The sequence below is a fragment of the Zootoca vivipara genome, chromosome 7 (genome assembly GCF_965207765.1).
Source record: "Zootoca vivipara chromosome 7, rZooViv2.hap1.1, whole genome shotgun sequence".
NCBI lineage: Eukaryota > Metazoa > Chordata > Lepidosauria > Squamata > Lacertidae > Zootoca > Zootoca vivipara.
This window is the reverse complement of record NC_142590.1, coordinates 57951948-57965857: the sequence shown is the minus strand read 5'-3', so window position 1 is coordinate 57965857 and position 13910 is coordinate 57951948. Positions and strand designations below refer to the sequence as shown.

General features: G+C 41.5%; 1 protein-coding gene across 2 annotated transcripts in view; it reads left to right on the top strand.

Moving 5' to 3' along the window:
• PLXNA2 (plexin A2) overlaps nt 1–13910 on the top strand; it is a 399133-nt gene that overhangs the window by 279350 nt on the left and 105873 nt on the right. For both annotated transcript variants that reach the window (XM_060277140.2, XM_035123148.3), the window contains exon 12: nt 3808–4007. In XM_060277140.2, coding sequence (XP_060133123.1) covers nt 3808–4007 — 200 coding nt within the window. The remainder of the gene's footprint in view (nt 1–3807; nt 4008–13910) is intronic.

Below are 13910 nucleotides of genomic sequence, written 5' to 3'. Positions count from 1 at the left end.
TTAGAAGAAGGTATCACTGCTCATGTCCATGTTTTGCAGGAATCTGTTCATAGGAGATTTAGTTTATAATGTCTTCAGAATTTATCAATTAGAAGGCATTGGAAACTACAACTTCCATGTGCTCTAGAGGGAAAAAGTGTCCTAGTCCAGGGTTTCCCAAACTTGGGTCTCCAACTTTTTTTGGGACTACAATTCCCATCATCCCTGACCACAGGTCCTGCTAGCTAGGAATGATGGGAGTTGGAGTCCAAAAACCGTTGGAGAACCAACTGGCAGAAAATCTATTACAAGCCAAGCCCAGACTTTGCAGATTATTTGCGCTCAGCAGATAGTCAAACCAGGATTTCTGACATGGGGAAGTTTACTGCTTCAATTATGAAACCCTGGTTCAGATGGCATGCTAAACCAAACCAAACATTGCTTAGCACAGTGCAGCAGCAAAAAGGTCCAGGGAAGATCAAAGGAGCAAGATGCTAACCCCAAGGTATGAATCAAACTAGTGATTCACAGCACATTCTAGTGACAGATGAACTCACAAGAAAAGTACTTTTTAAAATTTACATGTTTCCATTAGGACATGATTTTTTTATTATGGTAGAGTTGTACCTTGGTTTTCAAACAGCTTAGTTCACAAACAACTTGGAACTCAAACATCTCAAACCCAGAAGTAGTTGTTCCAGTTTGTAAACTTTGCCTTTGAAGCTGAACGTCCGGTGCGACTTCCGATTGGCTGCAGGACACTCCTGCAGCCAATCGGAAGCCGCACCTTGTTTTCTGAACGTTTCGGAAGTCGAACGAACTTCTGGAATGCATTCTGTTCAAAAACAAAGGTGCAACTGTACGTGGACATCTCTTTCTCTTCATACACACACACACACACACACACACAACCACAATATTTCAGGCATGAGATCCCCATTGTGGAAAGAAGACGATATAATTGACCCATCACATCTTCACATCCTGAACCAATTCATATTTGAAAGACTTTAAAAATGAGGCCTTCTAAACATGGGTTAGCAATCGGATTGACCCATTCAGTACATAATTATATGTGACTCAAGATGATTGAAGAGAGTCAGCTAAATTGGTCTAGGATGGCAGCCTTAGTTGGTTGACTCTGCACATTAAAGAAGGGAGGATGCTTAATGGTAACTGCTGCCGCAGGTGATGTGTCTAGAAAAATACACATGGTACCAGGGTCAGTTATTATATGACACAAATCTGCAGCACTTCTGACCCACACAAGCCCTGTGAAAACAGCAGGCTTTGTCCATGAAATGAATACCCATTAAAGAATCTGGTTTTTACAGCAGCAAGGACATCCATTAAATGGGTTCCCATTTGTTCCCCTCTGAGCTATATTTTGCTTTCAAATGCTTTTGAAGTTTACTGTGGAACCTGATATATTGTGAGTCTTGCCAGGCTCCCTGGGAATGGAGACATTGTTTTCAATGAAGTCTTTCTTGGTTGAAATCAGTGGAGGAAACTAAACAAAGAGGTTTTGAAGGCTGTCGTCCAAATCAAGCATGGAAGAAATAGTATCTAAGAACATCTGCAGAAAGGTTCAACAGGAAGGAGAAGGGTTTATATGTCCCCGTTGTCCAAACTCTTGTATGCAAGTACAAACCTTGCTTGCCCTTGCTTTAGTTATGCTTTCGGTTTCATGCTGGCTAATACTATTTACTAATATCTGGATATATTAGTATCTGGAGTATCTATCTGGAGCCACTAAATCAAGAAGGAGGAGGAGTGTCTGGAGCCAGACTAAATCAAAAAGGAGGAGGAGTTTACTCAGCAATCTTTTCAAAAGTGATCTTGATCCACAGTTTGTATGTTCTTAGTCTAGTGAACCTTAACAATCTGAGATATAAGATATTGCTCCAAACGTTCGGGGGAGGGGGAGCCAAATACTCTTCAGATGCGTCAGAATATTGTATATGGAGCATGGATATCCAAATTATAATGTTTTGTAAAAGATTGGGAGATAGAGAGTAAATCAATAATATGAATGCCCATCTTTAAAAAGTGGTTTAGTATCATAACTAAAACCTACTAATCCTGAAAATTAGAGTCATGAGTAAAGTTTGACTGATCCCTCAATTCAGATTGCAAGTATCAAAGCTGCATTCACGTTAGTGGTTTGCCTCTAACTACGTATATCTGGACACACTATCACTATTAGGTTCACACTTTACCAGTAGTTGGTTTTGTATTAAATTACTGCTGGAATAAAGTACCAGGGGAACCAACAGTAAAGGATCAGCGTAACTAATAGATTCATAGTCCAAGAAAGTTTATAAACTTTTTTGTGCCAGAAGTCTCTTAGCTGTTTTTGCTACAACTGGCTAAAATGTCTACCCTTCTGGAAAATGTTTTATGTTTAAAGTAGAGATGGGTAGCCTGTGGCACTGAGAAGATGGAAAGCAGAAAGAAAATGGGATGGGGGACACAAAGATATAGTGATGGGTGTGCTCTGTCCTCTTCTGGTCTCACTTCCATCCACCACTCATCCTGGCCCTTTCCAGCACTGGCAGATACCCCCTGAAAAAATGTGGTTCTTGACACACACACACACACACACACACACACACACACACAGGTTCCCCACTCCTGCCCTTGTTTAAAGAGTAGGAATTGGGGTGTGTGTGTTATTATGAGAACCAAGAAATATGTCGAGATATGGACAGGGACTAAAGCAGCTGGTTGTAAGCTCTTACCTTCACTTTGACCAAGGTTCAGTGCCTACCCAGCCAAATAAGCTCCTGACAGAGATGGCTTCAGTTTCACAGCTCGGTTGCATTTTGCCAGGCCCAAGTACTTTAGTACCCAGAAAAGACATTTACATTTTACAAGGATGGAAAAACTTTACTACTAAGCCTCGAAATGTCAATGAACACAACTTACATGCAGGCTGTCCTGTTCTGAAAGTCTCCATTGGTCTGAACTACACATTCAAGCCATGCAACTCCTCTTCAGGTATTCAGTCCGCATGCACGAGAGCAAAAAGTGTGTTGGGGGCTGGGCAGCCCCACCTCAGGGTCTGAACATGATTAGAAGCCTCCTCACAATTGGGAATCCTGAAAATGTAGGTTTCCGGATCACAGAAAGGCTTCTAAGCACATTCAGCTAAACACACTTACAAGCCCTTTTCCAATCTATTGTGTAAAGTTAGCAGTGAAGGGGGTTGGGGATGATACATAACTCTCTGCCCTCTCATGCTCAGACCAGATACCCGAAGATAGCTGAAGAATTCAATCCGGACAAGTCTTTATTCATTCATTTATTCCACTTTTCTTCCATCATTGGCATTCATGCTAGTTTAACAAAACCTCATAAAAACTTCTATATAATAAAAAACATACACCAGCATACAAAATCAGATAGCATGCCATTATGCATAAATGGCAACAATAAAAGGACCAATTTAATAATTAACAGTTGACAGAGTAACCCAACAGACATCCGCAAAAAAGCAGTGTGAGTAAACGGGACATGCTTTGCTTGATGCCTTTACAATTCCTGCCAAAGGGCCAGGCAGGTTTCCTTTAGAAAGGGGATGCAAAGTCAGGGCATAACCACAGAAAATGCCCTATTTTCAGTAGCCACCCATCTAACATTGGCAGATGAGGGTACCCAGTAAAAGGCCTAAGATGGCCATTTCACCTGGTGGGCAGATTTGTATCTGGGTCAGTACAAGCATCAGTTCACACCTTCCAGCAATGTGAGCAGGTGCATCTCATTTGATCTGTCAGGTGTGGGCTGTCTCCCACTCTCTGCTCATGCTCCCAATCTCTGTCTCCACAGTTCACCTGTACAAATGTGCAGCCCAGCGGGAAAGTTGTGGGTTGTGCCTGAAAGCAGATCAGAAATTTGAGTGTGGCTGGTGCACTGGAGAAGGGAGGTGTACTCTGCGTCAGCACTGCCCCTCTCCTATTGGTGGATGGGGAAGGTGGCTCGACTGGTCAAGCAGGAATGTCAAATGCTCCAACCCACGAATCACTGAGGTAAAGATATTTAAATCAATTGGATTTTCTTCCTATTCCATTCACTTCTTTGTTTGTTTACTTGATTTATCTTTCTATTTTTAAGCCAACCCCCCCTTTTGTATATTACAACTACCTTAATATGCATGTTTCAATATTGTATAATGATCAGGAAGAGGCTTTTTCAGTGGTGACACCCTGGCTCTGAAATGCCCTTTCCAGAGACACTTACCTGATGCCTCGTTTGATATCCTTTCAGCACAGGGCAAAGACCTTTTAATTCTGTCAGGTCTTTCCATCTGTTTTATTGCCAGTTTAAATCTGTTTTATCTTTACCATGGAATTTTAGGCTGATCTTACATTTTAATGGATTTTTAAAAATCCATTTCCTGTATTTGATGATTAGCCATGTGGGGATACTTTTAAAGTAAGGGAAGTAAACACCCCAAATAAGTAAATGAATAAGCTCACAGAAAAAAGACCCATTTGTCTGCTTCTTCTCCACCTGCCTGATCAGTGTGTCTCCTCCTCCCACCACCACCACTTAGCAAGTGATGATCTGGGGACTCCACCGAGGGCATATTGATCCCACCCCTCCTCCATCCCCCCCAAAAACTTGGCAGAACCACCACTTAATTCCACCACAATTTCACTTCCATATACTTAGGAATTATCTGTTCCTGCTTCCACCTGGTTTGTCCCGATATAGCATGTTCTCCTTGTTACATAAATGTGGAAAATAAAGCGGTATGTGATTTCCTATTAAATTAATTGTGCAGCATCTATGCTTCACGGCCAACATGCACTTTTACTGGCCTTGATCACCCACTCTCGGTTGTCAGGCTCAGACGTCAGTATGAGGGCGTCCTCCCTGCCGTTCGGCAGGCACACTAATTAAAACAAGGAAGTAATTAGTCAGTAATTGATTTCTCTGGATTGCAGGCCAGTACAGGGGGCAATAGTCTTATGAAAACTTTGTTCTCTCTGATGCGGTCATTGGTAGAAACTGACAATGTTTAGCAGTAGCTTTCAATAGTGAAACTACAGACTGAGATAATCATTGGTCCTCTGCTTGTTGATTCCAGACACTGAGCTTCCTTTATTCATTACCTTGATATTTATACCAATGCTACTTCAAAATTTCAAAATTGTGTAACTTACCAGAGAAAACCTTAGAGCAGTGCCAGAACTTATAACTATAAAAGCATCACCCAGTTAAAGACCATAGTAAAAAAAAAACAATTAAAAATGCCCTGTCAAATAAGTATTCTTAATGCTCTAGTTAATTCAGATTTGGTGTATAACACAGAGGCAGAACAATCTCTACTTAACTTCTGACCAGAGATTATATAGAATTAGTTCAGCCTTGTAAACAGGGCCATAAAAATTACTAGCCTGCAAACAACTTTACTAGCCTGTGGGGGGGGGGCTGATGAAGCAGGCACTGAGAGCTCTGACCCTCTAGATCACTGCATGTTCAGCCTCCTCTTCAAGCCTGCTCATTTGCCTGTGTGGAATTACATGTGCTAGCCTGTATTCAGTACCTTGTCTATGGCTACTAGGCAGATGCTTATGTAGAAGGCTGAGTTTGTTACAGGAAAAGATTTTGGCAGGGACTGTCTTACTGTTGATCTTTGTAAGTCACTCTGGGAGCCTTTTTAGCTAAAGAGCTCTATAAAAATGCTATAAATAGAGAGCCAGATTCAGTATCAGCCTCATTACAGAACTACAGGAGTAGTAACTTGGTTCTTTAGTGTCAGTGTTATAAAGTCTGGAAGTACAATTCATGATTGGCTTAGCATTATGAACTTTGCCATAGAGAATTTACTTCATCAGGGAAAAGCTCGGCCAGATTTCAGGGAGAAAATTGAATGAAGATTGGCTTGGGAGTTTTAGAATTTTGCATTGCACTCTAAGGATGACATTAGTCCCCCTCCCCTTTCCAAAACATGCTTTAGATTTTTCTAAGCTCATAAAACATACTTGGGCAGATTTTATTAAATATTCATGCATTTTACAGGGTCCTCATTTTAATCAACAGGAAATTATTATTTAAGGGCAAGTTATGCATATTGTACGTATAGTGCTTTATGGTGGTTCATCTTGCCACAAATGGCAAATGCATCAGGGAAGAAGTAGCTTGAAGAAGCAGAGGCAGAAGGCCAAAACAGATGTGATGTGGGAAATCCTTGTTTAGAAAATGCTATGTGTGTTTTAATTCATATACTGATTAACTATGATTCTTACTAGTAATACCATTTAATACTTACCATATATAGTATTAATAAAATTAAATATATTAATTGATGTGGAGTGGATCCACCATGAGGAAGGGGGTTAATTCTGGTAACCTCTAGGTTAGATTTACTGAAGATAGTTCAGAAACTTCAGCTCGTTCAGCAGCCAGGTTGCTTATGGGGACAAGATGGTAAGAATATAACACCAATCCTGTCCTGACCTCACTGGCTGCTTGTTAGTTTCCAGGCCCAATTCAATTTGCTGGCTTTGACCTATAAAGCCTTAAATGGCTCAGGATTGCAATACCTCAAGGACTGCATGTCCCCATGTGAACTGACCCAGACCTTGCAATCATCATCTGCAGTCCTTCTTTGTGTGCCTCCTCCATGAGAGGTCCAGAGGGCAACCAAAGAACGTGCCTTATCTGCAGTGGCCCCATGTGGAATGTTCTCCCCAGAGAGGCATTGCCTGGCGACTTCATTGCATATCTTTAGGTGTCAGGCAAACACATTCCTCTTTTCCTAGGCCTTTGGCTAATTAAACAATCTATGGCCTCTTGATTGCCTGGATGGAGGATATGTGTATAAAAATCTCTGATTTAACGCAACTGGGTTTAGTCTACTGCACAAACATGTGAGTCACATCCATGGCTCCAGACACATTTTGATTTTTGGCCCCGTTTGCATTATGACCCCCAGAGAATTGCCCACAAGAGAAGGCTATCCTGGGGGTGAAAAGGTTTCCCATCCCTGACATAGATAATGATGTATCCTTGTTTCAAGCATAGAATCATAGACTTGTAGAGTTAAGAAGGGACCACAAGGGTCATCTAGTCCAACCCCACCATCCTTTGCCCAATGTGGAGTTCAAACCCACAACCCTGAGATTGAGTCTCATGCTCTACCTACTGAGGTATCCCAGCATCTATGCACTCTTTTGTAATTATGAACATGGTTATTATGGCAGCCCTTGCTTGTGGCAACACAGTGGCCACATAGTGTGCAAGAACAGATCAGTAGGCAAGGTGTTTTATGCCAATCTCTTAAATGCCAATGAAGCGAAAGAGAGAGACTTCAGAGCTGAGGAACGGAGAGTTTATGCAAACCAACAAGACTAATTAAGACAGGGGCTTGCAGCACCATTGTGTTATAAGAAAGATACTGCTCCCTTTCCTATATGGGGTATCTAAGAGAATCTAAGTAGGTTTTCTATTGGTAGGAGAAAATAACAGAGGTCAACCAGAGAATATTGAGAAGCAAAGCAGCTAGTAAGCATGATCTTTATTAAACTGTTGCAACAGGGTCCCCCACTCCCCCCGTGGAGAAAGGAAGAAGAGGAACCCAGAACAATGGTATGCAAGGTCTTACATAGACTTGTTGAAATCCCCTTCCCTGTAGCTGAAGACACCCCCCCCCAAAAAAAATCATACATACATGGGGGGGCAGTCAACAGCAGAAACCTGTCTGTCAGGATACCTGATAATGTTCAATCATTGCTCAGCATAGGCAGTCTGGCCATTCTTTTGTTATGGTCAGTCTCTTACATACAGTGGTACCTCGGGTTACGTACCTGATTCGTTCCGGGGTGCGGTACGTAACCCGAAAAGTACGTAACCCGAAAAATTGCGAAAACACGCTTCTGCACATGCACGAACTGCGGAGAATGCTTCTGTGCATGCATGCGCAGCGAACCCGGAAGTAAACGCTTCCGGGTTTGCGCAGTACGTAACCCGAAAAGTACACAACCTGAAACATACGTAACCCAAGGTACGACTGTATATTGATAGTTTGCTCAGCTTAACAGATACTTGCCAGACTGTATTTGCCCCTACAGCCCAAAGACAACTGGAAAGCTTTCCCCATTTCCTTCCTCCTTACAGAGGAATATTTGGGGTCAATTTGGGAGACTCAAAATGGCTTCAGGATCACTCTCCTGTACTGTTTCAGACACTATACTTATGCACGTGTGTTTGTCTTGAACATTTATTTTATATATAAAAGACCTTAGAATTCCTGTAACAATTGCAAAGAACAATTGGCTGTGGAGTTCTCAGTAAGTACTGCAAGATGTTTCTTTTTCGCTCATTCTGCAGAGCAGTGGCTGAACAAATGGCTGGAATGGCTACTTGAACAGAATATTCTTTTCACCACTTTTTTCCACATTCCTCATTAAGCTCCCTTGAATCACTCCTCACCCTCTTTATGGGTTGTTAGTTAAAAACAACAACTCTTAGTGCTTCCGTTTATTACTTTTTGACAATAAATGGTACCTATTTATTCCAAGTAAATGAGTCTCAATTAACTTCACTCAGTCATCCCCAAATCTTGACTTGAGAGATCTTGTGAAAGCACATACTGTTTATATGTCACAGAGACACCAGTCAACACTCAAAAGCCCTATCAGTTCATTTGTTGAATGAGATCCTGCAACATCTGCAGCAGCCTTGTTTTGGACTACAGCTCCCATCACTCCTAGCCAACATGGCCAAAGGTCAGGGATGATGGGAGTTGTAGTCCAAAACATCTGAAGGGCCCCAGGGTAGGGAAGTTGATCTATAGTGCATATTTTGCCATTGCTTGAGGTAGAGACCAAAGAGGGAATGGTTGCAAAAACTCAAATGTGTACATGGAACTGTGACACACATGCCAAGGATACTAAAATGGCAGGAAGAATAATCATTCTAGGATAATTGAAATAACTGATTTAAAATGAAAATGATACTTTGTGGAGAAAATTAGTTTTAGATAGACCAAAATGGGTGTTGGATATACGGTAGATCAAATGCATTTCTAGAGAAATACCACACTAAGTCCTGGTATCAATTTTGTTGCTGTTAAGTTTCATCAAGAGCTGGGGGGTGGGGGTGGGGGTGGAGTGACAAGTAGCAACTGATGACTTAGGACTTCCTGGCTCCTAGTGTTTACTTCAGATGTTTGTTAGTTTTATAAGCAAAGTGGTTCCGTCTTTGTTTCTCTATGTTCTTGTTTGTTTGGCAAATGTATAGCCTTTTCAACAGTTGTTCTCAAAGAAGGTTATAATTAAAGAAAAATAAAGTATCAATACAATTATAGCAATAATAAATAGAGTAGAGGCAAAGAGTAGGATAGAAATGTAATACTGTATATAAATTGCAATTATGCAAAAACCCAGACAATTAAGTTAATTTACTTTTATGGCTGACTAATACAAGAAGTGTAACCAGTGGGTTTTTTTTTAATCCATGGCAAAACAAATGGGCAAACATTCACACCATTATGAAGCTCATCCCACTATTAAAATGAATATTGTGTTTGTAAGTGATTATTGAAAAATAGTACTGCAGATCTTCCCTTCTACATAATCAGGGGCTAAATAAAGCTCCCTGCCCCCCATTGTTGCTCTGAAAGTACAACATGCAAGCATGTGTGAAAATGTATTTAGTTAACTTTGGTATCCCATATTCACTAGGTTTTTGGTACTTTGTTAGCCACAGCCTTTCATTTTCAATAGTTTTTAAGCAAAGCACAGATATTATACTGGCTCTTTGCCCAAGACTGAACTGTTCATCTCCTTTCTACAGCCATTAGAAACCAAGCAATGTTCCTCTCTTTCAGCTTGATTCTGTGTGACACTAAGACCCACCCTTTCTGCCAACCTGATGGGCTTAGTGCATTTTATTTTCATCCCAAGGGGTTTAGTTTCCATTTTTTATTTTTAATCAAAACCTTGAGCCCTTCTATAAATAAACAAACTTGCCCTCTCAGCATTTTAAAGTTGTTCTTCTCACAAAGATCTCTGTGCTGCATGCAAAGACCTGGAGGGTTGCAAGTCACCAGGAGCAAAAAAAAAGGGATCTGAGAACAATTTCCCCTTCCAAATGAAACATTCAGACAGATGTAACATTTTCAGAAATCAAAGATTTCACTTCCTTTCCTCAAGCGAACCAGAAGGCAAAAGCAATTCCTTGACTCAACAAAGAAACTTCTCACAGCAAATGCTGGCCAAGGTGTTTCTCCAAAATCATCCTTTAGTTAAATTTCAAAATCTACAATATCTTTATTGGGACTTTAATCAGACAGGATGTTAATCCAAACAGAGAAAGTAAGGATGGAAAAAGCTGGTTTGATGTTGACTATTCTCAGTTTAGTTATGGTCATAAGACAGAATGTGCAGGCTAATATTGCAGGCTGTATGTGTCTACTGAGAAACATGCTCCATCAACACTTACCTGAGAGTAAGGCCCATAGGGTTGCATCCAGCAAAGCCATTCCACAAGTCGAACACCTTCTGTACTTACACCAGAACTTCCTCTTCTCCTTCTGCATATCCCTCACACCACAAATCTTCCCTGAGAGTTCCCACAAACCTCCAGACAGATCTGGTGTGGGTGTGCTTGTGTACATGCTTGTGGGGTTTACAATGAGTAGAGGCGGGATGCAAAGTTCTGTTGCACAAGCGGAAATTGTTCAGTTCTCACAATGACTTTGTTTCAACCTACTGATAGCAATATAACTTACTACCAAGCGGACATGTATAGGATTGTTTTGTGAATTGGACTGGACTCTACTAGGTGTTACGATGATTTCAGATTGCCTATAGGACTGTTGTGGAAGAGAAAAGCATAATGGTTTATCCCCTGTTGGGGGGGGGAGTGTAAGGCACCTTAGTTATGAAAGAATGGTATAATTGGTTTGGTTATCTAGGAGGAAATGAACACAACTTATCTTTGTTAACAGGAATTTAAATTAGAGTTAGGAAAATCTTAGGCCACTCCTCTTCATCAACTCTCAATGTCCATGGCAGATAGTAATTTGCATCAATGATTTCCATGAGTGAAAAACAGTGAGGCTACTTAAGTTTGAATCAACCAGTTTATGTAACCTAACTATGTGGAGGCATAGATACTTAATGAGTTCATACCACTGAACTCAGGACATACTCCTGAGCACCAGGACACATGTAGCATTTCCAGTTTCTTAATCATAGGATTGTAAAATCTCTCCCCATCCTTTGCATTCTGGAGCACTAATTTGAACTCCTAGTCTAATGTCAGTTAACCGTTACTCCAGCAGTATCATTAGCTATGGTTAAAGGTACCCAGGATTCCCATTTAACCCATGCTTTGAAAACCATTTTGGCCAACCTGCGGCTTGAACCCACAACTCTGAGATGAACTATAGCTGAGATGAGCTGTGCAGGAGTGCTGTACCAGCCCTCAAAAATGTATAGTGAACTTTTGGGAAAATAGAGGAAGAGGCTGAAATTTCATCAGAGGAAGATTACTGTTATTTCCATGAAGTGCTCCTCAAATGTGGCTCTCCAGCGGATGTTGGACTACAACTCCCATCATCCCTGACCACTGGTGCTGCTAGCCAAGGATGATGGGAGTTTTAGTCCAACAACAAACTTGGTGGTCCAAGTTTGAGAAACACTGGAAACAGATCAAGGAGATGTAAGCTTTTTAAAACGGTAATGAGCCAATGGGGAGTGGAGATTAGGGGGATCTTTACTTGTTGACATAAAAGAAAAATCAATAATAGTGTACATGTTAACATGAAATCTTTTCCATCCACACAGTGCATCATTGGGATCTATTCCATGTCCCCCTTGACAGCATAAATCTTCCCCCGCTGCCCGCAGCCTCAGTGATTAAATAAATAAAAAATCAGCTTCCTTATGAACAAGCAGTGCTCTGATCTCCTATTCATTTATTTGCAGGCCTCATTAATATAACATCACTGCAACAAACAGCTAACGGGGGTTGTGCGGGGAGCAGTGTCAGGCTGAATAATGGAGTTGCTCTGCTGAGATAACAATTAGGTTTGGAATGTACTATCAGCTAAGACAGAGACAAGGAGTGATCATGCCAGGCTGATGAACTAGCTCTGTGGATGTGCTGAGCCCCTGCTGGGCTCATCTACTGGGATGGAGCCAGCTACAAATATAACCATGGAACAAAAAGAGTATGTTTTTCGTATAGCTTTGAAAGGCCACAACTTTGCTACTCTCCCCTCCCCTCTTTTGTCAGATACGGTGCTATTATGTTCAAGATGGCTTTTATTACAGGATTTGATGGGCTCATTTTTCCCCACCTGTGATTAATTGATTTTATTTATCCTCACTTTCCTCTCTCGCTTGCTATTCCGAGACCTTGGAATATATTATAATATGCTCAAAACAAAATTCTAAAAATATCACACACACACACACACACACACACACACACAGCGCCTGTTCTCGTCCTTTTGTGGAGTATGGACTTGTGAATGTCATTGGGATGGTGTCTGTGTTAATGGGGTACATGCATCAGCACAGCATTGGCAGCTGTGTGTCAGTGATGTTTGTTTTGCTGAAGAGGTGCTGCTTGGTTTATGGGGTCCTGGTACCCACATGTTGGAATATTACTGGTTTTCCCAGTAGTGATATATGGAAGTGAGAGCTGGACCATAAAGAAGGCTGATTCGCCGAAGAATTGATGCTTTTGAATTATGGTGCTGGAGGAGACTCTTGAGAGTCCCATGGACTGCAAGAAGATCAAACCTATCCATTCTTAAGGAAATCAGCCCTGAGTGCTCCCTGGAAGGACAGATCGTGAAGCTGAGGCTTCAATACTTTGGTCACCTCATGAGAAGAGAAGACTCCCTGGAAAAGACCCTGATGTTGGGAAAGATTGAGGGCACTAGGAGAAGGGGACGACAGAGGACAAGATGGTTGGACAGTGTTCTCGAAGCTACGAACATGAGTTTGACCAAACTGCGCGAGGCAGTGCAAGACAGGAGTGCCTGGCGGGCTATGGTCCATGGGGTCACGAAGAGTCGGACACGACTAAACGACTAAACAACAACAACAACATCATGACCTGCAAGGCTGTTCTGGCCCATTTACCCAGTGCTATCCAGTTGTTTGTTTTGCACAGCAGACCACAGGATTGAGCTAAATTAATGATGATGGGAGGTTACAAAGAGGTACAGGAGCATAATGGAGTCATGGGCAAAGGCTGCATGTAGAAGGTTCCAGGTTCAATCCCTAGAATATCCAGCTAGAGCTGGGGGGTGTCTCCTGCCTGAAACCTGAAGAGCTGCTGCCCATTAGAGTGGAGAATGGTCTGATGTATAACATGTGTTCCTATGTAGCCTTGCTTTTCAGTTCCTCTTCTGCACCTGTCCTACAGGGAAAATGTTTTTAAAAGAACTCCTGTTTCAGTTTCTGGGCAGGCAAATAAGGTTGTTCCTATTATCAGCGAAGCCTTGTGATGGGTAATTAATATTTTGGAGCTTGGATGACAGGATTTGAGGAGAACCATTGGAGAACGTTTCCTAATATATGTTCGTCCCCATAGATACTTCTCCTGACTGACACCTTCATAATGATAATATAATACTTTGCCTTGCGTGGCTTCTTTTATCCAGTGATTGTAAAGGGCTTTAAATATCAGAAGCAGCTGGAGCATTGTGACATGCTGGCAGAGTTGGGATTAGAACTCACAAGTAGCAAATTCCAGGAGTTGGAGGTTTGTCCTAGAAAGCAACACCCTCCTTCCTTTCCTCTTTGCAATGGATGAATGCAGTAAGGATTACTAAGCATATTGTGTATTAACACACCAGCTAACTAGGGACTATGCATTAATAGAAAAAAGGCTCTGCATATATATATCCCTATCTGGGTAGGGAATTGTATATGCAACAGGGTGCTAATCATGTGATTTCC